This window comes from Phoxinus phoxinus, assembly GCF_949152265.1.
Source record: "Phoxinus phoxinus genome assembly, chromosome: 15".
Taxonomy (NCBI): Eukaryota; Metazoa; Chordata; class Actinopteri; order Cypriniformes; family Leuciscidae; genus Phoxinus; species Phoxinus phoxinus.
In genome coordinates, this window is record NC_136890.1 from 18,015,780 (window position 1) to 18,036,267 (window position 20,488).

The following is a 20,488-nucleotide window of genomic DNA, read 5'->3' on the forward strand; positions in this document are numbered from 1 at the left end:
AGGCATTTGTATCTGAAAATGAAAATTGTAAAATTATGCGTTTGTGAGAAAGCATACAATTCATACAAAATATTTATATTTTATGATCATTTATTAAAATACCTTTAAAGGGACAAAGGTAGGCTACATGAGTTGTCTAAGATAATTTACACAGTGCCCACAAATTAGAGTCACAAGTATTTGAAAGTGTTCATTTGTCCCTAGGGTGGACATTTTTTATTTCATTTATTGTGTTTAAAGCTGCAGTCCGGCACTTTTTTGGGTTTAAAAATATCAGCCAGTGTTCAAAACAATCTGCTTGCCTTGCCTCGATTCAAAACGGTAAGCTTGTAATAATGATTTTAATTCCAGTGGTACTGGTGGATTTCCGCGGGAATTTCGAGCATGTCTTTGCGTCATTACGTCACTTCTGTACACATAGAGAAGGAGTCCCCGGCTAGCGTGTGTGGATGATGGTGGAGATTTAGCTTAGCACTTGGTATGGCGGATCCCGAAAGTTTAAAGCGACAATCACCAGTGACAACTGGAGATTCACCAGTTGTAAAACCCAAAGACTTCGGACTTCAGAGTGGCTACAGAAAAAATATATTTTTCATGTTTTGACGTGATATAAGCAATCGTTAGATTTAATCAGCATGATATAGCTACTGCAATGCTTCCCCCCACCCCCCGAATTTGGTCTGAACAAAAGTGAATGTTACTTACTTGTTCAGATGACATTTTCAGATGAAAATTCTAATGTTGACACTTTCAAAAAGTATACTCTGAGATTGCTGATGACAGTACAGTATCCACAGCGACGCGGCAGCGACAGGTTCTCCTCAATACATTGTGTTCATCCGCGCTGTTTCATGCCGATTTACTACCCACGCACAGTTAATAATTACGCGAATAACTGCAATTACAGATTTCTAACAGAGATGGCGACAAAGAGGAAAAACGACGGACTGCAGCTTTAATAAATGGTTAAATTTATTTACCCAATATAAAATTACTTTTTAAACGGTTTACATCACCCTATCATGACTACACAAATTTTAATTTAAAAAAATAAGAAATAAGAAATAATAAAAAGTTTGAATTTCTACATAATTACAGGAATGACCCAGCTAACAAAAATATGTTCTAAGAATGTTTTCCTATCCCATTAAGTTCCAAAATCTTTCACTGTTCTCTTTTTGTTTTGGCCTTGGCACCTTTGGATCTGATAACTAGCCTATTGGGTACGCTACTTGGGGAAAACATACACCATCATTTATTTATTAGTGTTATTGTTTTGAGAATAAAATATGCTCCGCAACCTGTGAATCCAATTCATGATCAAATAAATTATCTAGTTAGGACTCCGATTCTAGCGAATGGCCAAATGAAAGCAGAGTTACCTTTTTTGAATAAGTTTGATGAGTCTTTCACTAAAATCAACTCACCGAATCCGTCAGAGCGGCTATCAACACAGTCTTGCTTTGCACAGAGGGCGGCGCTTCAACGGCTTGTTCTTAGCAGCTTCTTCGATTTGCTTCACACACAGACATCATGCACTGAACATTTCTAAAACTTTTAGCCTTTTTTTTCAAACCGGAGGCAGACAAAGATGGAGAGACTAAAGAAGTGACGACATGTAGCCTACACAACATTTCTGAATGGTAAGTTGATGAGTTTATGCAGTCAAGTCATTGATTAGCATGTCATTAGCATAATCTATTTATCGCGTTCATGGGGACACAGGAATGTAAATTGTAGGGTTCGTGATGTCACTAACCCGGGATGAGTTTGTTGTAGTCCTTAAAAAGCAATTTCTTTAAAAGAAAATATCCCCCTTAGCTTTGGTTGTAAGTAACTATGCAGATGTTGTTTATGCTCAAACAGCAACATTACTCACTAACTAAAGTTAGAAAAGTGAAATCATAATCAACCACCCCTTATAAGGAACTCTAACAACATGTCTCTTATTTGGCTATGCTGTAGGCTATGTTAGCCTTTAAAATCAGTTTAATGCACTGCCTCCTTTAGGCTACTTATTGATTTATGATTATTATTCAAAACGGCTGTTAACAGAGAAATGGATGCATATTTATTTGATAGACTTTATTGATTATGTGCACATTTTAGCATAGTAATTTGACACCATTATTAAGCTACATTGAAGATCACACCAAGGTTGCATCTGTTTGTGTAATACTACACAATGTTTAACAATATTTCTCATTTTAATAGGACTTAAGACTATAATAATTCTCTATATTTGTGACTTTAATTTTATATCTTCCTTTCTTTATACAATTGGCAGGCATCAACAGACAATAAAATTCACTAAGATTCAAACAGTCAGAACAGGATAAACCTATTTAGAAATTATGACCCATTTTCTTTCAAATGAGATAATTCCACTGTATATATATATAAATAAATAAAGTACACAAATGCAAATATGCCGAAAAACAAATCAAATTGTGAAGTACAAACCTCAGGCATGGGTTTCATAAGTACTGCAACATTCAAATAAATGACTGAAATTCCATTTGCCTCCCAATTTGATTGCATCAGTGATACAGTTATTCATTAGACATTCAGTAAAGCCATCTTATAATATACATATCTATCCTAATTTGTAAAAACATGGACCACATAGAAGAGCACTGAAAGTTTGCCTGAGCCACAATAATATCATGGTGGACCATCTAGATTACCACAAATGTGAACCAATCAAGCCACTTACACTCATATCAATGGACACACTGAAGATGGCTTTTAACAACTGCAATTGTCACATAATGGGTAAAATAAAGAACACACATCTGTTAGGTTTAGTTAACAGTGGAGATATTGCACAACCTAAATCACATCTGATTGAAGTCAAATCCTGTCATACACAAGACCCACAACGACCAACTTTTGAGAATCAAATCAAATACAGGATGTTTGCATCGTTTGTTGAGTTTAAGACCTGTACAACACTTCTATTTGGTTTAGACAGTTTACGGTACAACATTACATTATACATATATATACACATAAACGCACCATTTGTCACAAAAGGATCACTGTGAATACACAACAGGCTGGTGAGCGGGAAGCAGGGGAGGTTTCGGGATGGGTCGGGACTCCTGGAATGGCCTTGATTAAATATATTGCCTAAAACACACCAGTGTTGGGAGGTTTTATCCTCACTTGTGGAAGACACTGCCGGTTCAGCTCTAAACTCCTCAGGTATGGCAAGAAATTTTAGGAGTTGTTGGTGTAAGGATCCACATTGTGTAACTGGGATCACACTGGGACGTACTAGTTTTAAGTCAAAAACCCAACATGTGACAAGCATCTCCTCTAAAGTTGATCTTTTTGTGAAGTAGTTTGCTGCCGATGGCATCCTTGGCTTTGTATTTTGGCTTTGCGTTTTCATAGGGCCCAAATGTAATGAACAAGCAGCTCCAAACACCTACATGCTCTCCTTTGCTCATCCAGGCATGCAAAATATAGGCTACCTTCTTTTAATGCAACAAACCTTCCTGAGCTTTCACTCACCTCATATGTTCTCAAGTGTTTCAGTATTAGTGTGCAAACATGTTTATGTAGCAAACAAATACATTCGACAGATTCCTCCCTTTACTGGCCTTCGCAATCAGTAACTCTCTACAGTAATGGGTTGGAAGACCTGATCAATGACGCTAGGTCATTGTGTCTTTCTCTTCAGGACATCCCTGAGACATATGTGATTGCACAAAACCAGTCTCTTTACTTATTCCTATCTAAGGCATTTTAAACATATTGAAGGGCGTACCATTGTGTGTGTGTCTGTGTGTGTGTGTGTGTGTTTTATTATTTTTTTTTGTCAGGAAGAGGGACGTAGGGAAAGCAGCGACAGCTTGCTCACGAAAATAAAACATCATTTTCACTACAACTACCTTATCTAGGCGCAACGACACGACACAAAGCAAGAACACCCACATTGTGCGACTACGTTCTCCTTAAGTGACATGCAGTTTCAAAGAAGCGCTAACAGCCGCGGGAGGGGGGTCAGTTTCGACGATGGAAGCCTGTGCAAAATTTTAACAACATCACAATGGGTCATCATTGCAAAATCCAAATCCTGCTCAAGCGTGTAAGTTACGTAACGATTAACCAATCGGCTACATTACAATGTGGCGCACGGGTTAAAATCATTAAATGGTGCCCCTTATTGTAACAGAACATGCTTCAGACACTTAGCAGACATGTTTCAGATATCGTATATCTGAGAAAGAGTGGTGGTGGATGATTTTGCAACAAAATGTCCACCAAAACATTTCATTTTTAAAAAGAATCTATTGAAGTTATTCGTAGACTGGAATGAATAGACAAGTATCAGCACGTGTATGTCCAGTCACTGCGTAGGTAGTGTAAAAGGGTGTGCAAGCGTTTCTGTGTGTGTGTTTTTTTCTTTCTTTTTTTCACACCTCCCTCCATCAGTTGGTCTTAAAAAAACTGGGAATGTGTCTAAAGAATTCAGTTGTGTTAAAAGATTTAACTGCAATAATGCTGTGATATCTCACTTCATATTGCAATCTTTAGAAGTGCAGGCAGTGTTTTATCAATGTCGCATTGCAAATTGACGTGCACAGATCTGATGTGCACCGCAAAGTGCGATATATAATTGGTCCTTTCTGTGTATATTTGACGAGAGTGTCTGTGTTTGTGTGTTTTTCAGAAAGACTGTGTAACCTCTCTGTCTGTGTATGTGTTTGTGTGTCCGTGTGTGTGTGTGTTTATTCCACGGAGAAGAGGCTTGCAAAGGATTTCCGGAGGTTGCGGATGGTCTCAGCCTTGGCTTCGTCCTGACTAGGACTTTGGTGCTGGGCGGCCGGCGTTTCTGGAATGTTGAATGTATTGGTAAGAGACTGGGATTTGCTACAAAGAGAAGAAGTGGCAATAAAGGAGAGGAAGAGGCTATTAAAGTCATGCAGCAAACCCATGGAGATGGCTTTATAGAGGTATGGCAGAGAGAAAAGAAAAAAGCTGTGAGAGAAAGAGAGAGAATGAAATTCATGTGCTTTCTTTTGTGTCATTCATTTAAGCAATCATGACTCCAGTGCAATGTACATCAGCCCTTGGACTTATGGGAAATGGCATCTATGGCCACTATTCCTAAATGAAGAACCACGTGCAGAGGCATCTCAGTAATATAACATTTTGGATGAACCTATTGTATAGTCACCTTAGAACTTAATTGAGGAATAGTGGGAATAAGATGATCACATTCATACTTGCTAACAACTGCTTGACTGTGAAAATAGATCGAATGCACATTTTCAATCAGAAAAAATGCAATTTCCACAATCAATGCATGAATGGTTTGGGTGTAAGACTGAAGGAAGCCATCTTTGTTGGCATGCAAAATACCAGATCATCTAGAGTGCATACTTCTGTATCTCCATTGTTTTAATTATGCGTCTGCCTATATGTATAAGCCACATTCATCATTATTATTGTCAAATGTCATTTTTATTATTGTCATCACCATTGTCAAAATCGGAATATTTAAAGTCATTTTGCTAAATCTGTTCAGGAGCTTTTGGATGTGTTTATCCATTCATTTAATGCTCATTTAAATGCGCATTGAGTTACAAACTGAGCTGAAATATGGAATATATACCGTAATGTTTAGATAGTTTATTTTTTAAATAGCTTTGGCTAAATAAATAAAGCTAATTATATAAATAATATTCAGGCTTTATGAATTAGTTTAAACTAGAAGGTGTATAATGGCACTGTAGCTGGCAAGTCAAGGAAGGGCCCATCAGATCAATAATCTCCACCCAGTCTCTTTATATAAACAATAAACAGATAAATAACATCCAGAATTCTAGTGTAGATCTGTGACATCGCTGTGTAAAAATATTGTTTTCGAATTAATAGCACACTTCATTTGAATACCGTGTGAAAATCTACTTGTACAGTGCTTAGCTTAGGCCCTGCTTTTTAAAAATGAATATGCTCATACATACACTGCCACCAGTGTAGCCCAATTCATGAACAAATGACTCGGAGTCATTTTGTTTTTTAAATTAATAGTTCAGTAATTATAGATGTAGAGACCTCTGAGTCTAAATCAAGTCTGTATTGTTTTATTTAAAAGTGTAATTTCTAGACCTGGTAAAGACGTAAAGCCCCGTGGGCATCTTTGCAAAGAATATACATTTCTCTAGTAATGCCAAGCTTTAAAATATTTTATTGGGTAGAAATTTAATTAAAAAATGTTTGGAGGGGGCCTTTTATTGTTGTAGACAATGGGGGGCCAAAGAGGTTTAGAACTACTGCTTCTTGTCATGCGATTTGCGAATCTTATGACGTAGCAAAAGAGAATGGCCACCATCTGGTGTAGTCACTTGCATGAGTGATGAAACATCATCAATAAATGGAGAAACATGTCCAGATTCTTATGACCTTTCACATCCAGTCAAATTAAATATACAAACTTCAAGCAAATATGACAGAGGACAAAAAACATCTTACTTAAGCTGCGGCGATCCACTCAGGGCCGGGTGATCAGGACTTGGTTTCTGTGGAGGTTGGGGTTTCTGCTGCAAGGGAGGTCGTGTGCCTCCTGGACCTCCCTGGCCCTGTGAAGTAGGCCGTGGTTGCTGAGTGGTAGGGGGGCGAGGACCGCCCTGTTGCGGGGCTGTTTGTGGGGCGTCCTGGGTTGGCTGCGGCCCACCCTGGGTGGGCTGCCTGGTTGGCTGGCCTTGTCTTGGCTGCTGTGGCCTCTGTTGGGGCTGACCAGCTGGCTTGGGACCCTGGCCACCAGTTTGAGGCCTCTGCGGCTGCTGTTGGGGGCCGGCTGGCTGGGGCCTCTGTGACTGAGGAGAGCCACCCGAGCTACGTTGGGCGGGACCCTGTGCGGGCCTCTGCTGACCTGCGGACCCTTGACTGGCTTGTCGCTGTGGGGGCTGAGTGGGCCGGGTTTGTTGAGCAGGGGGGTTCTGAGCATTAGGGCTGGTCACAGACTGGGTTTGGGCAGGGGGCTGGCCCTGAGGAGAGGGCCGCTGCTGGGGTGGGGCTCCTTGACGGGCAGGAGTAGCGCTAACAGCTGCTTGTTGTGGACCTCCTAAAAACAGAGCTCATTTTTACAGAGTATTTACAGAAAATCCACCTTATTTTGCCGTACGGAAATAAGCATACATTTTCTTTAAATGTGCGAGACTTCCGATTCAAGACATTTATAATGTTACAAAAGATTTCTGTTTCAAATAAATGCTGTTCTTTTAGACTTTCTATTCAGCAAAGAATCTTGTAAAAATATAGCATGGTTTCCTCAACTATTATGCAGCACAAACGTTTTTCAACATTTGTGACTTCTAATTCATTAGTTTTTAATATTTGAGACTTCCGAGTTATTAGCCACTATAGGTACATACTGTAACTAGAATAATAAAATGCAGTAAACAATAATACTATTTGTGCTACAAACCAATGTGTTTGAGATTACGTTAATGAATTAGAATAATATCCGTTTGCAGTTTTTTAGTTTTTGACAGGTAAAACAATTGGAAGTGGCAGACAACTATTAAAATATATGAAGTATTTTAATGAAAAAACAATGAAGACTAGATTAATATATTGAGTAACTCTCGTCTTTTGGTTTTGCTTGATAAATGCCATGTAATGCAAAAATAGAATTGTTTAAAGGGATAGTTCACTTTAAAATGAAAATTCTGTCATCATATTCTCACCCTCAAGTTGTTTCAAACCTGTATGAATTTCTTCAAAATTAAACAGTTACCAGGTCCCATTGACTTCCATAGTATTTTTTGGAATGTCAATGGGACCTGGTAACTGTTCGGTTACTGACATTTTTCAAAACATCTTCCTTTGTGTTCCGCAGAAGAAAGAAATTCATACAGGTTTGAAACAACTTGAGGGTGAGTATATGATGACAGAATTTTCATTTTAAAGTGAACTATCCCTTTAAGGTCTACTTATGATCTTTTTGGAGATTTACCATAAAAATCCACTTTCATATTATGTAAAACTGCAGCATAAAAATTATTCAGGATTTCTCATTATATGTTTAACGCAAGACAGAAAGTCATACATGTTTGGAACGACACAAAGGTAAGTAAATGATGACTGAATTTTCATTCTTGGTAAACTATCCCTGTAAGGTTGGCTTCATTATTGCAATATTGTAATCCCTTACCCTGTGGAGGAGGGCGCTGTTGTGGCTGTGGGACGTTAGACTGAGAGACGGGTTGAGGTGAAACAGCCGGGCCCTAGAATATAAAACAGACATATATCCCTCCTGTATAGTATATCCTGTATAGACATAGTATATCAGATAATACCATTCAAAACACACAGAAACAGAATGCTGGCTTTCATGAGTTTTCAGTGCAAGTTTTAGTAACACGTTTAGCCACTTTTATTAAAAAAAGTGAATGTTCTGTCACAAATAAGACCTTTAAACAGCTGTAATGTCAAAATTTGCTGAAGCTGAACATCATTCTCGAAACATAAATAAATGGCTGATGTAGACAAAACATGCAATCATTAATCTTCAGGCAATCAGTTTAGCACGAATGTGGAGGGAATTAAACCAAGTGATTTGACGCAGAGCGGTGATGAGAGATGTTGTCTGAGTCCCTAGCTTACGCATTAAAAGAATTTCTCACTCTTATTCTCTCCCATCTGTGTGGCTATGAATCATTACAATCACGGCTTTGGGGAAAATGGAGAAAAGCAGTCTCTGCACTGCAATCTAAATTGACAATAATAATGACTGGTGTGTGGAAACTACACCATTTTAATGTATTATTCAGCAGAATGGCACTGCTTTATGCTGCATAACCAAAAATTATGTTTTTAGGTCCATATGCTATAAGGCAATAGCAATATTCTAATAGCATCCACATTCTAACCGCGTAGCTCATTAAAATTTAGTCTTTGATTTTGCACAGAGCAGAGCTTTTTCAAAATCTCACATGAGAATATAAAAAAATTTATTCCGTTTCACACAAATGATGATTACAGGGGCATGATTATTCATTAATAAATGCTTATTTTCTCACAGTACCTTGCACAATAATATGTTATGACATACAAATACTTTTACTATAGTGCATTATTTGTAAACTAATTTGATGTTTTCATCACATAACCAGCTCCATATGTATGGCTTTTCTGATGTAGTAAACTTGCTCAGTAGCTGAACTAGTACAGCCACGATAACAGAGTTATGATAAAAGAGCTGAAAGACTTGTGTAAGCAAGCTAAAATAGCATGCGTTGCACATTTTTTTTAATCTCACATTTGCTTTAAAGACTATGGGTTAGGTTTATGGTAGAGTTCAAATAGGCGCCACGTTATTTTCAAATGCATTAAAACAATAACTTTTAGCACCACTCACCGGATATTTCATTTCCAAACTGCCACACTACGTACAACAACAAATGTAATAACGTTAACAGATTCATCTGGTTTGGATAAAACTGAACTCGCTTTTAGGAACACTCACTGGACATTTCACTTTGAGAGTGTCACGAACTGTGCAAGAAGCAACTGAATATTTTGCAGAAATCATTTTGTTTCCAATGAGCCTGGGTTGAGAATATATGAGGATGTTTTGAAGCAAGTGTGTTAACCTGAGAACGGACTGGAGTGGGAGATGAAGTGTGTAGCATGGTCTGGTTCATTTTAGCCACAACAAGATCAGCCATCAGAGCCCGGTCCTCATCCTGCTGGTCTCCTATGAGAGGCATTGAGCAGCCCACCACCTGATAGACACACACACACACACACACACACACACACACACACACACACACACAAATCATTTGCCTGAGGCACTAAGGGTATTTGATAGTTATTTTGAAAGCTGCCTGTTTTCGCAGATGTTATTACCTCTATGATGTAATCTCGACCATCTTTACCATGCAATGCTTCTACAGCGCATATATCAAGACCTCCGAAAACCTCAGAGCATACGTCCACCCACATACGATACCTACAGGGGAAAAGTGCAAATGATGACCTTGTGCATTCCACTAAAAGCATCCACCCACTGATAACACACTGCCCAGAGTAAACAAGGGATTTAGGATTACTGCAGGGCAAGACATTAATATTTGGCTTGGTATCATCGACTGTTTTGATTGAAAAGCCTCCTACAGCAAACTAAACTGGTTTTGGTTTGAAAAAAAGTCAGTTTCAAGAAGAATGTGTGATATTTATTCAGTGTAAGTTTGAAATAAATAAAATAAAAGCAAAATCGTGATATGGGTTGTGTGATTATTAACAGCCTTTAATTCTTAATTAAATAAATATATGAGCTTCGTGTTTCAGAGTGAAGCACAGCACTGTGTTCTTTTACACACAAGCAACTCATGATCTGGTGTTTTCAGTGTCTCAGAGCTCTGCATTTGCATTCGCTCTAGGTTTTTGATGCTTATAACACTTGTAAATAAAACACGAATGAACAATACCGGACAAACAGGAAGAACTTATATACACAATGATGCTAATTAAACAGAGCTTACTAACTAATAATGATGTGTGACCATGGAGAAGGAAGACAGGCGGGAATGAATTACAAACTAAAAGTCCATAAAACCAAAACTAAGAATGAACCTAACCGTGACAGTACACTCCCCTCCGACCAGGCGCGACCTCACGCCATAAAAGCAGATGAGGTGAGGGAGGGATGAAGGGGGTTTTGGAGGTGGACAAAGAGACAGGTTGACAGGTGTGGTGACAGTAGGTGGCGGTGGGGGAGTGGTGATGGGAAGACAATTATGGATGGATTATCGGTGGATGGCCGATGGCCCGAACCGAGAGCCTGGGAGTTATGATAACCCAAAGTGGAGACGAGGGAGGGAGGCGCCAAGGTGTTGACAGGACTATCGACATCTGGGGGACGACCCGACGGAGGCGGAGCCGATGGATCCCAGGGTGCAGATGGAGAGCTGATGTAGTGCATGTAGTTCTGATGTAGTGTCGCTGGCATCGGAGGCCTAAGCGACGTTGTGGCGACGACTGTCGAAGGAGGAGTCAGAGTACTCGAGGACCGAGGTGAGTCCAAAGGGGAAGGAGGAGGAGCCCGGGAGAACCTCAAGTTCGTGAGGGAGGTGGTGTGACGACTGATCAAGGGGAGCCGCTGGGACGAGGGAACCCGGTTGAGTCGTGAGGCCGAGGGGGTCTGGTGGAGCTGAAGGTGGGAGGAGCCAGGGCGGAGCCGCGATTAGAGGCCGGAGGCGGAGTCACAGGATCCGCTCCCTCAGGCGCTGGTGGAGGTTGCTCGACCTAAGGCTTGACGTCCCAGCAAGGCAGTCCAGGAGATGATGGCTGAGAAGGTCGGCGACGGAGGCTGATGGATGGTTGAGGTAATGTATAGTCCATGCAAGTCTCTGTGCTGTTTAGAAACAGCGATGAGGGTTCAGAGAAAGCTGATAAGTCACAGTCCAAACAGTCTAGTGTGCTGTCTAAAAACAGCTGTGAAGAATGAAAAACGGCCACCCCGTTTAGGGTAGGGTGGGCGATACCTCCGTATGGAAATGCATCAGCCAGTCCTCAGTCACAAGTATACCCTCGGCCACCGATGTTGCGGGCTCACACCCCTGGTCAGACTCACTAGGGAACTCCTCTTCCGGGACGAGGGTCAACGCAGCCCTCTTGTCCTCGGGCTCTGGCTGACGCGTCGCAGCGAGTGGTAGCTCTCCATCTGCGGGGGGCTCATGCAATTTTTCCGAGGTGAAATAGGCTCTGGGTCCGGCTTTGTTCTGGACCGGGGATAGACGACGCTCTATCCAGTTTAATCCGATGGTGTCTGGGAGGTTAACAGGATGATGGTAATTTGCCCCGATCCAGAACAGTGACTTCAGGGTCTCGTCGTCGTAGGGGAAGGTGAGTGAAAGATGAAAAAAATCTCTCAGCAAAAACAAAAAAGTTCTGACTCATACGAGCCACTGCAGCGAACTGAGCTGCATAGTTCATTTTGGGTATTCTGTAACGCTAAGGTAACAGAAAATAACATACGGAACCAGGTGCTACACGAGACACAAACAATACCGGACAAACACTGAGTGACCAGGAAGAACATATACACAATGATGACAATTAAACACAGCTTAACCAAACTAACTTATAATGATGGATATATTAACATTATTCTTATATCAAATATGGTAATATAAGAATGAACATAACTAAACCCAACCGTGATACAGGGAGCAAACAGAGCTTTTTTATTCTTAAAAATAAGAATAAAAAAGAAATATAAAAAGACAGCTGCCTACTGTATCCTAACTGAAATGGAAAATCAGTAGTGGCTTATTTGGAACACTTAACGTTGGAAGCAACTAGTGTGAAAAGCACAGGAGACACCGACGTACAATTGATTTCAATAAAGGCATGAAATAATAATGAATTCATGAGTATATTATCATATGTTCAACATTTCTATTGCTTCATCCGCCATGTTGAATAAAAATGCAATGCTGCCTAAAATGAGGTCTCTTACCATTTAATGTCTCATAATGCTGTCTACGGAGGCAGCTGAAGAGCTATTAGCATATGCATAATACATAATATATTAAATTATGCAAAATATGTCATTTTTAGACAGGTAAACATCTAATAAGGTTATCTGATGTCATGTTATAGGTGCTGTATAATATGCCTTGTATCATGGCAGAAAGAACATATTTTAAGACTTGTGTACCTGTCAGACATGGCCACCTGCTCTAACATGGCTGATCCTGTGTTGGTCTTCCAGTTGCCAGATATAGATGTCCTCCTGTCCAATAACACAACAGAAAACTGTTTCAAAATTCTAAAACCATAGATTATATCATGCCGTTGAGAACAACAATGTAGTTGTAATCTCTTACATGTATGCCTTGTAATTGTCACCGATTTTCTGGATTCGGATGTCATACTTGGCGTCGATAAAAGGTTCAGATGTGGCATATGTTTTTGTCAAAGCCACAACACTAGCAATGTCTTGGAAATCATATTGATTGTCCACTTTGACCTGGACAGAGAATTTAAATTGCACTGATACTGCTATAATCATAAACACACCAAACAGGCCATACAATAATATAGATACAAGTAGTACAATGTAATGAATTCAATTTTTATCATATATTTAAAAAGAAAATAGCATTTGGCAGGAATGTCTAGGAAAGGGTTTCAGTCATACCTTTCCCATACCAGAGTGAGCATGACCCATCTTCACTACCACAGGAAAGCCAGGTGTAGTGATCTAATGACAAGAGAAATATATGAAGCTATTTTTTACGAAAAAAATACTTTTATTCTTCGAGGATGCATTAAATTGATCAAATATGCCTTATAAAGTTACATTTCTATTTCAAATATAAATGCTGTTCTTTAGAACATTCTATTCATTAAAGAATCCTGACAATAATCTATCACTGTTTCCGCAAAAATATTAAGTAGCTGTTTCTTAAATGTAAATGTTTCTTGAGTAGCAAATCAGCATATAATGATTTCTGAAGGATAATGTGACATTAAAGACATGAATGCTGAATATTCATCTTTGTAATCACAGGAATAAATTACATTTGAAAAGATGTTGGTGGGAGAAGGTGTTTTACAGTTTTACTGTATTTTCACAGTTTTACTCTATTTTTGGTCAAATAAATGGTGAACATAAGAATTTATAGAATTCTATCCATGCCATTACTCAACCATGTTCTTATTGCAAATGTTAATACACAACTGGCCTGATATTTTTATTATCCGACTGAATAATTTAGGAGAAAACGACACCAATTTGGTTTACTTTGAACTGTTTATTAATGGTAGAACATGTTGTATTTGCAGTCTCAGCGCTGCTTGATAGGCATCTTCTTTATATTGCTGCTGCTGGAGAAATGCGAGAGCAAAATCTTCCACAAAACGAGCCCACAAAATTATGTCTGAGTCTGCTGTGCATTATCTTACAAAAAGGCCAGCGAGAGAGAAAAACATTCTGGCAGAGTGTGTGTCTGGGATCATTTTTGTGTAAAGATGCCTGCAGTGCAGGAATAGGAGGAGGTGGTGGCACTGCAGCAAGCCTCCCTCTCCTTTTAAACCCTGAACTATGTCTATAAGAACCATGATGTACCACACAATTATACTAGTTTGAGATTTATGAAATTCCCAGTCTAGACAGAGCTAAGTTGAGTGGAGCACTGCTGAACTGGGGCACTGAATATGCATGAGCCCTGTATATTTTACTATTTACTGCATCCAGGCACCGCTGTCCCTGCCACAGATGGGAGCTTTGTACTGGGTCCAGTGGGACCGTCTAGAGCCCTATAGCTCAGGGTTTACTGGTGAGAAGGGACAGGAACAGATGGTTAAACACTCACCATCTCCTTGTGGTTGGGGTAATAAATCTGGTCGATCAGTGGGAACTCCTCTGGACCCAACTGCTTGAACAATCTGGACAACTGAGCGAACTGATAGATGCATGGCGACCCGCACACAGACATACATGCATACACATAGAGACAAATATTATGCAGCAATAATTAAGGACATTCAATAGTAAAATTGTGATGATTTAATTTGATAGTTATCAAATTAACTTGATCGCTTGTTAAAAATCAATCTGATTAAGGCCAATTTGCACATGAATTATTTAATCTGATTTGTGAACCAGCTTGACCCAATTCATTGTAAATAACAAACTAAAGAAAACGATTTATATATTTCTGACAATACAAAAGCAGTATAAAGCCAATTAACTTTTTAGAGCAGAGCATCAACTCAATAAACATGTATATTCACTTTAGAAATTTCCAGTGTTTTAAAGATTTCATTTAAAAAATATTTTTTTTCAGACCTGGAAAACACTATTCTGCATGACCATGGGAATCACATAACTGAAAATGTTTAATTTTCTTATAAATGTTAACATGTTCAAAATACATGAATATTTCCTATTTTTGGATTTATCCTTAATTGGCTGTTAATCTATAATTGGCTGAGTAGTATGGACTGATGTGTGTAGTGCTCACCACCCATGGTTTGTCACAGAAGTTGTAGACAGAGTGAAGGGAATTGACACTGGGCAGACCAGCATACTGAAGTCCAATCACAATATTCCTGTGGTCGCCATTCTTGGCCATGCTGAAAGCATGCTGTCGCACCATCACAAAATCTGGCTTGAAACACCTAAATGACCACAGAAATGTTGGTAAGTATTATCAGTCAAATACTGTGATCTATGAATGTGTCATATCTTGCTGATATCTATCTATCTATCTATCTATCTATCTATCTATCTATCTATCTATCTATCTATCTATCTGTCTGTCTGTCTGTCTGTCTGTACAGTGTCTATATATAGTACAGTAGAATGTACAGTAAACGTAGTTTCTTCGACTAATCATCTTGATTGCTGCTCTAAATATTCCTAACATACATTAATTGTTCTCATAATTTTTTTATTTATATAATTGAATGCAAACTGAACTAGACAAAGAAAATTACATGGTTTATCTGTGCAATAAAGAAAACATTCTGGAAGAGATCTATACAGATCTGAAACCTACTTTGTGATTTTGTTGCCATTACGAATGGCCTCAATGTCCACACTATAGCTTCCCGTTGCGTGAGCCACCAGATTGACCTCCGAGAATTCAGCCTTGAAAATCAATGGAAATCACCAGATGGAATAAATGGATCAATGCATGTTATCAATAAAGTGCTGCTGTCAAAGCATATACACTAAAACAGCACCTGAGGCCTGTGATGGGTTGCCAGTGTGGTTGTTTTAAAACAACAAAAAGGGCTTTTTAAAGAATACCATGCATATTTCCTAGTAACACAAGATTTTTGACTGACATATCATTAAAAATTCAAAACACAAATGTGGAATTGTTCAAAAAATTGTGTTTTCGTTTTGTATCGTGTCAAATCGTTTTGTATTTCTGTCTGGTAATCCAGTATGTTGCCAAAGTCTTACATAAATAATTAACAGTAGGCTACATATAAAACCAATCATAAATGCAAGCAGTTATTCAATAAAAATGTTTCTTCTGGAAGAAATTACTTTTGGTTTATTGTAAAGCTGCTACCAAAATCCATCTCGTCCATTACTAATTTTTTAAAAGAATATTATTCATTGACAGAACAGATTAATTTTCTTTTATCCTCCTCAAGAATAGATTAGATCTTGCATTTCATTACTAGGGACAGTTTTGATACATTTTTCCATTTCAAAAACAAACAAATGCCACTGAAGAATTGACAAAGGCCCTGTAATGCAATTTCCTCTCAGATTGATGACAATAATCTTTAGCCAGTTAATGTGTTTTGGCAACATCTAATTCATTACACAAGCACATTGTTGAGTTGTACTGCTCCGGTAGTTTGGAAGAATTCAAAAAAACTTCCCACCTGTTCTACTTTGATGTCAAATTCTCCATGAACCTTCTTCCCTCTGAACACCTTTGCCCTGTAGGAAGAAAGATCAAAAAAGAAAGAACATATCTGTACTCTTGTGAGTCATAGTTAACAAAAACACTTACACTGTGTCCAAACTGGATTATGCAACAGTGAAATGGTGTGAAAATTATGTATTTCAAACATTTATTAAGCATGAATTCTTTGAGAAGGGGAGACTGAGGAGTTTCAGTTTAATGTCTGAAACTGTTTTTATGCAATGCGTCTAAAACTGTCATAATATTTCTATATTTATATGCTACTTTTATACTTTTTTAACCTAAAAAAAAGGATTGTTGTCCTGTAAATCCTGTATGTTTATACACAGAGAGACATACATAAAGTGCAATAAATAAATAAATAAATGGATGGATGGATGGATGGATGGATGGATGGATGGAAATGTTGAAACTCCAAAATAAAGTTTCTAAAATGCATGAAATTAAGTTTTTGATGATGTTGGTTTTATTATTCTAGTAAATGTGTCACTAGCCCTCAAAGGAAACAATCCGAGCCAACTACTAAACCTACCCTAACCAACCCATGCGTATATGCACGTAAAAAACTAATTTTCGCTTATAAATTGCACGATAAACACACTGCGTGCTATAGAGACGCATTTAGTGTGATCGGGTTATGAGAGAAACATCACACACATTAAAATTGTAAAAACACTTGAGGCACCATGTGAGGTTCCTTAGATCGCCCTATACGAGAAGAAACCTCTCGAGAACCTCTCCAGGCATCCTTGCAAAAAAGGACAGTTCTCTGAGGAACCCATAAGTTCTTACAAGAACCCTATGACTGGCAATCCATTAACCTCATTATAAAGGATAGGCTGGCACTTGACATATTTCTTGAAAATATATTTAGTTCCTTAAGTATAAAACAAGACATTTGATCCACCCTGGCAAGAGTTCTCCAAATGGTTTTAATGATAACTCCAAAAGTGCCTCAATCACCTTGTCATTTTCAAAGACTTTGTGATAACGTTACTTTTTTTCACAAGCAGAGCCAGTCTACACAAAAACCCAACAACACAGGACCTTTTAATCTGGACTCAACAGCTAATGTAATCTCACTGCTTCTCCATTAACTGTCCCAGGCTGAATAGTGTAATGCGCACAAACGCACGCGCGGGCACACCCACAACTACACGGGCGCGCGTGCCAGAAAGGCCCATAGACTAATGAGTCACGACATTTGGATAGTGACTCCTTTTGGCCTGCATTAGCACGAGCTACACCTCAGGTGCGAGTATGAAACAAACACCTCTGATACTCTCAAATAATCTGTTCATAAACTCCAAGCCACCATCGTATTCAAAACGCTGTGATTTCCTTAGGATCTTACCAGTCTGTCTGCTGGTCATCAATGACCAGGAGGATCTTGGCGTTGCTTGAGCCGATTCCTCTCTCGGTGGCCTCGTTAAAGGTGGCGGCAGCGGCAGCGGTGGTCTGTTTGACGGCGTTGGAAATGGAGGAAAAGAAGCCGGCGCCCGTAGGCTGGCTGGGGGGTTGACGCCTCTCTTGAGAGCCGGGCGAGAGCTCCGGGGCTGGGCTCTGCTGCGGCGATTCTGGCCGCTGTAGATCGCCCATGTAGCCATTGGGCAAGTTGGACATGAAATTACTGTCCGAGAGTCGACGTCGCAGGTAATTCATGTTGAATATGAAAAGGGATGCGACGGTAAATTACCTCCCTGTAATTTCTGCACGGCAAAAAAAAAAAAAAAAAAATCCAAGACGAATGGAAAACCGATTAACTATCTGATATCTAGGATGCAACCGAGTGTTTCAGTTTAAAACGAGACGCAAAAACGAGTCGATACGCAATTCTTCAGGGTGCACCTCAAAGCAAAGGTCGTGCTTCACGCATGCAGAGCAGCACTGCAACAAATGAAAGATATCAAATCAACGCTTTATGGAGATCACGATTAAATATGCATTAATAAATGCTCGTAATCATTGTGTTTGATTGACTTACATCACTGAGAAGCTTGTTCAACAATTGGCATTACGATATCAAGCTGCTTCCATTTATGTTGATGATGTTTGGATCCTAATCCACGGGCGTGGAGAAAAACAATCCTAACGAAGAGGCACTTGTTCAAAGTGTGCTCGCTCGGTGAAGGTAGTAATTGTCATAGCCTATATGCAACTCGGTGAGGCAAAATCTCTGGCCAGATTCTCTGTGATCCGGTTGGGGCTTCGGAGGATGCAGGGATTGCATCACTCGTGCCATCCAATCCTTGTAATCCGCCCAGTGTTTTCCCCTCGTCGTTTTTTCAGACCCATCACCGGTTTCTCCCGTTGCGCACGTTCTTTACGCACGGGACAGGTCCGGGATGTAATTGTTTAGATGCGTATGATGAATGGGAATTAAAGACGATTTTGGCATGTGCTTGTGTTCATTTTAAAGAAGAGAGAGACATCGATTGGACATCATTGGCAGTGGGTGATGCTGCCAAGCGATTAAACAGCTAGTAACAAAAAAGAGGTTCAAACTCTGCAGGTGCGATCCTTGAACTGTCACCATGGTGCCCTTGAGCAACACACCTAAACCAGGGTTGTTCCCTCAGGACTGTCCTTGTACATTATAGGGTGCTGCAAGTAAGAACAACCTCAGACAATTAATTATAGTACAGTTCATCTTGAATATATAGTACAAAAATTAACTTGCAAATAAAGTAGTTAACGAATTAGGTTGGTGGTGTGTCAGGAATTATCTTTTTTTAATCAAGGGCACATTTTTCACATTGACATTTATTTAAAGGGACACTTAGAATAGAATACATCAAATGTTACATAAAAACTGAGGAATTCAATTAAGTTCAGGACGTTTTGTCTCTGTAACCATTTTAGGTGTTTTTGTCACTTTCTGTTGCATTTTTGCTCTCAACCCTGGTTGATTTCTGATCCTGATGCCAACTTATTATTTAATATCTGGAGACTCAATGAAAACATTTGAAAAATGAATAATAAATGTATAAATTATTGTTTAAAGTATATTTCCAGGTATTTTTAAAATATTAGGCCTATTATACTATAATTGTATAGTATAGTTTTGCATATTATGATGATTTTTTTTATTTAATTTTAGACTTTTCAAAAATGCAATTTTCATGTTTGAAAAGCAAGGATGGGATTTCAGTACTCTGGACAGTTCTTGAGGAAATACTCCTTCCTGATTCAGCACCATGGACAGTGAAGCTATGTTCTTAATGTTGCTGTTAATAAGAGAGATCGGGGATAGTTGTCACACTTTTTTCTCCATGGAATATTTCATTTTGAAAGTTTGAAAGTGTATAGTCAACAACACATACCTACTGGCATGTTTTTTTTTTTTTTTACTTTTTTTTAACTCGAAATCAGAACTCGGTTTTTGGGGACGTATGTCAGATTCTCCATTCACGGTCTGCATACAGATCTGCCTTCAGACAATCATTAACCGATGGACAGAAGCAGAACCAAGTCCCCACCAAGCGGCAACCTTCCAGTCTCTCTCCTGAAGCCAATACGGAAGTGACTAAAAACTGCAATTCATCAACTGGCCGCTAGAGACAGGGTCCAAATGGGAGTCAATTCCATATATCCACCATGTTAAAATACCCAACTTTACAGCAGAAAAAAAATATGTTTACAGCCTGGAACAAAAATTGGTATTGGTCTATAGCTAATTTTGCCCTTCATGACAACTGTGAGGGGGGTGATTTTTTTTAATAACTCATTTATATTTATGCATTTGGCAGACACTTTTATCCAAAGTGACTTACATTGCATTTCAAGGTACACATTTCACATTCTTATCAGTTCTCACTTTCCCTGGGAACCAAACCCATGACCTTGGTGTTGCAAGCGCCAACGCTGTTTGAGCATAACTCATCCGCTTAAATTATATTAAGCCTTATAGTTTTTTTTCCCTCAAATTATTTAAAACAATCAACGTGGATGTTTAAGTTATTTCAATCTAAATTACATCAAACTGACTTTAGTTGAATTAGTTGAATCTTGTATAACATAAAACTGTTGAAATTGCTTAACTTATTTAGTTTAGTTAAAGCAAT

At 38.9% G+C, this 20,488-nt stretch overlaps 1 protein-coding gene and 1 long non-coding RNA gene across 3 annotated transcripts; one reads left to right on the plus strand and one right to left on the minus strand.

Moving 5' to 3' along the window:
• The first annotated feature begins 1,421 nt into the window (after positions 1–1,421).
• On the plus strand, positions 1,422–5,535 carry LOC307011286. Its single transcript, XR_013800392.1, has 3 exons — positions 1,422–1,643; positions 4,756–4,964; positions 5,049–5,535. It is a non-coding gene; the product is annotated as an uncharacterized lncRNA (long non-coding RNA).
• Positions 2,078–18,617, minus strand: syn1 (synapsin I). 2 transcript variants are annotated; one of them, XM_079636749.1, is made up of 14 exons: positions 18,409–18,617; positions 17,779–18,311; positions 16,381–16,438; positions 15,534–15,625; positions 14,997–15,153; positions 14,346–14,435; positions 13,169–13,231; positions 12,855–12,997; positions 12,686–12,760; positions 9,871–9,973; positions 9,612–9,743; positions 8,171–8,243; positions 6,487–7,078; positions 2,078–4,843 (listed from the first exon to the last, which is right to left on the minus strand). In XM_079636749.1, the coding sequence occupies exons 2-14, from the start codon at positions 18,084–18,086 to the stop codon at positions 4,813–4,815; spliced, it is 1,917 nt and encodes a 638-aa protein (XP_079492875.1). In that variant the 5' UTR covers positions 18,087–18,311; positions 18,409–18,617; the 3' UTR covers positions 2,078–4,812. The 2 variants fall into 2 exon arrangements, with proteins under 2 accessions (XP_079492875.1, XP_079492874.1); XM_079636748.1 differs by having other exon boundaries at positions 4,426–4,881; positions 18,409–18,548.
• Positions 18,618–20,488: the final 1,871 nt, after the last annotated feature.

What these genes read in the sequence shown, in the direction of transcription:
- syn1 (XM_079636748.1), bottom strand. Translation starts at nt 18,086, where the DNA reads ATGAATTACCTGCGACGTCGACTCTCGGACAGTAATTTCATGTCCAAC. An exon ending in GTCGAGATTACATCATAGAG is followed by an intron (nt 9,744 to 9,870) that starts GTAATAACATCT and finishes TGTGTCTATCAG; the next exon opens with GTGGTGGGCTGCTCAATGCC. An exon ending in ACAGCGCCCTCCTCCACAGG is followed by an intron (nt 7,079 to 8,170) that starts GTAAGGGATTAC and finishes CTCTGTTTTTAG; the next exon opens with GAGGTCCACAACAAGCAGCT.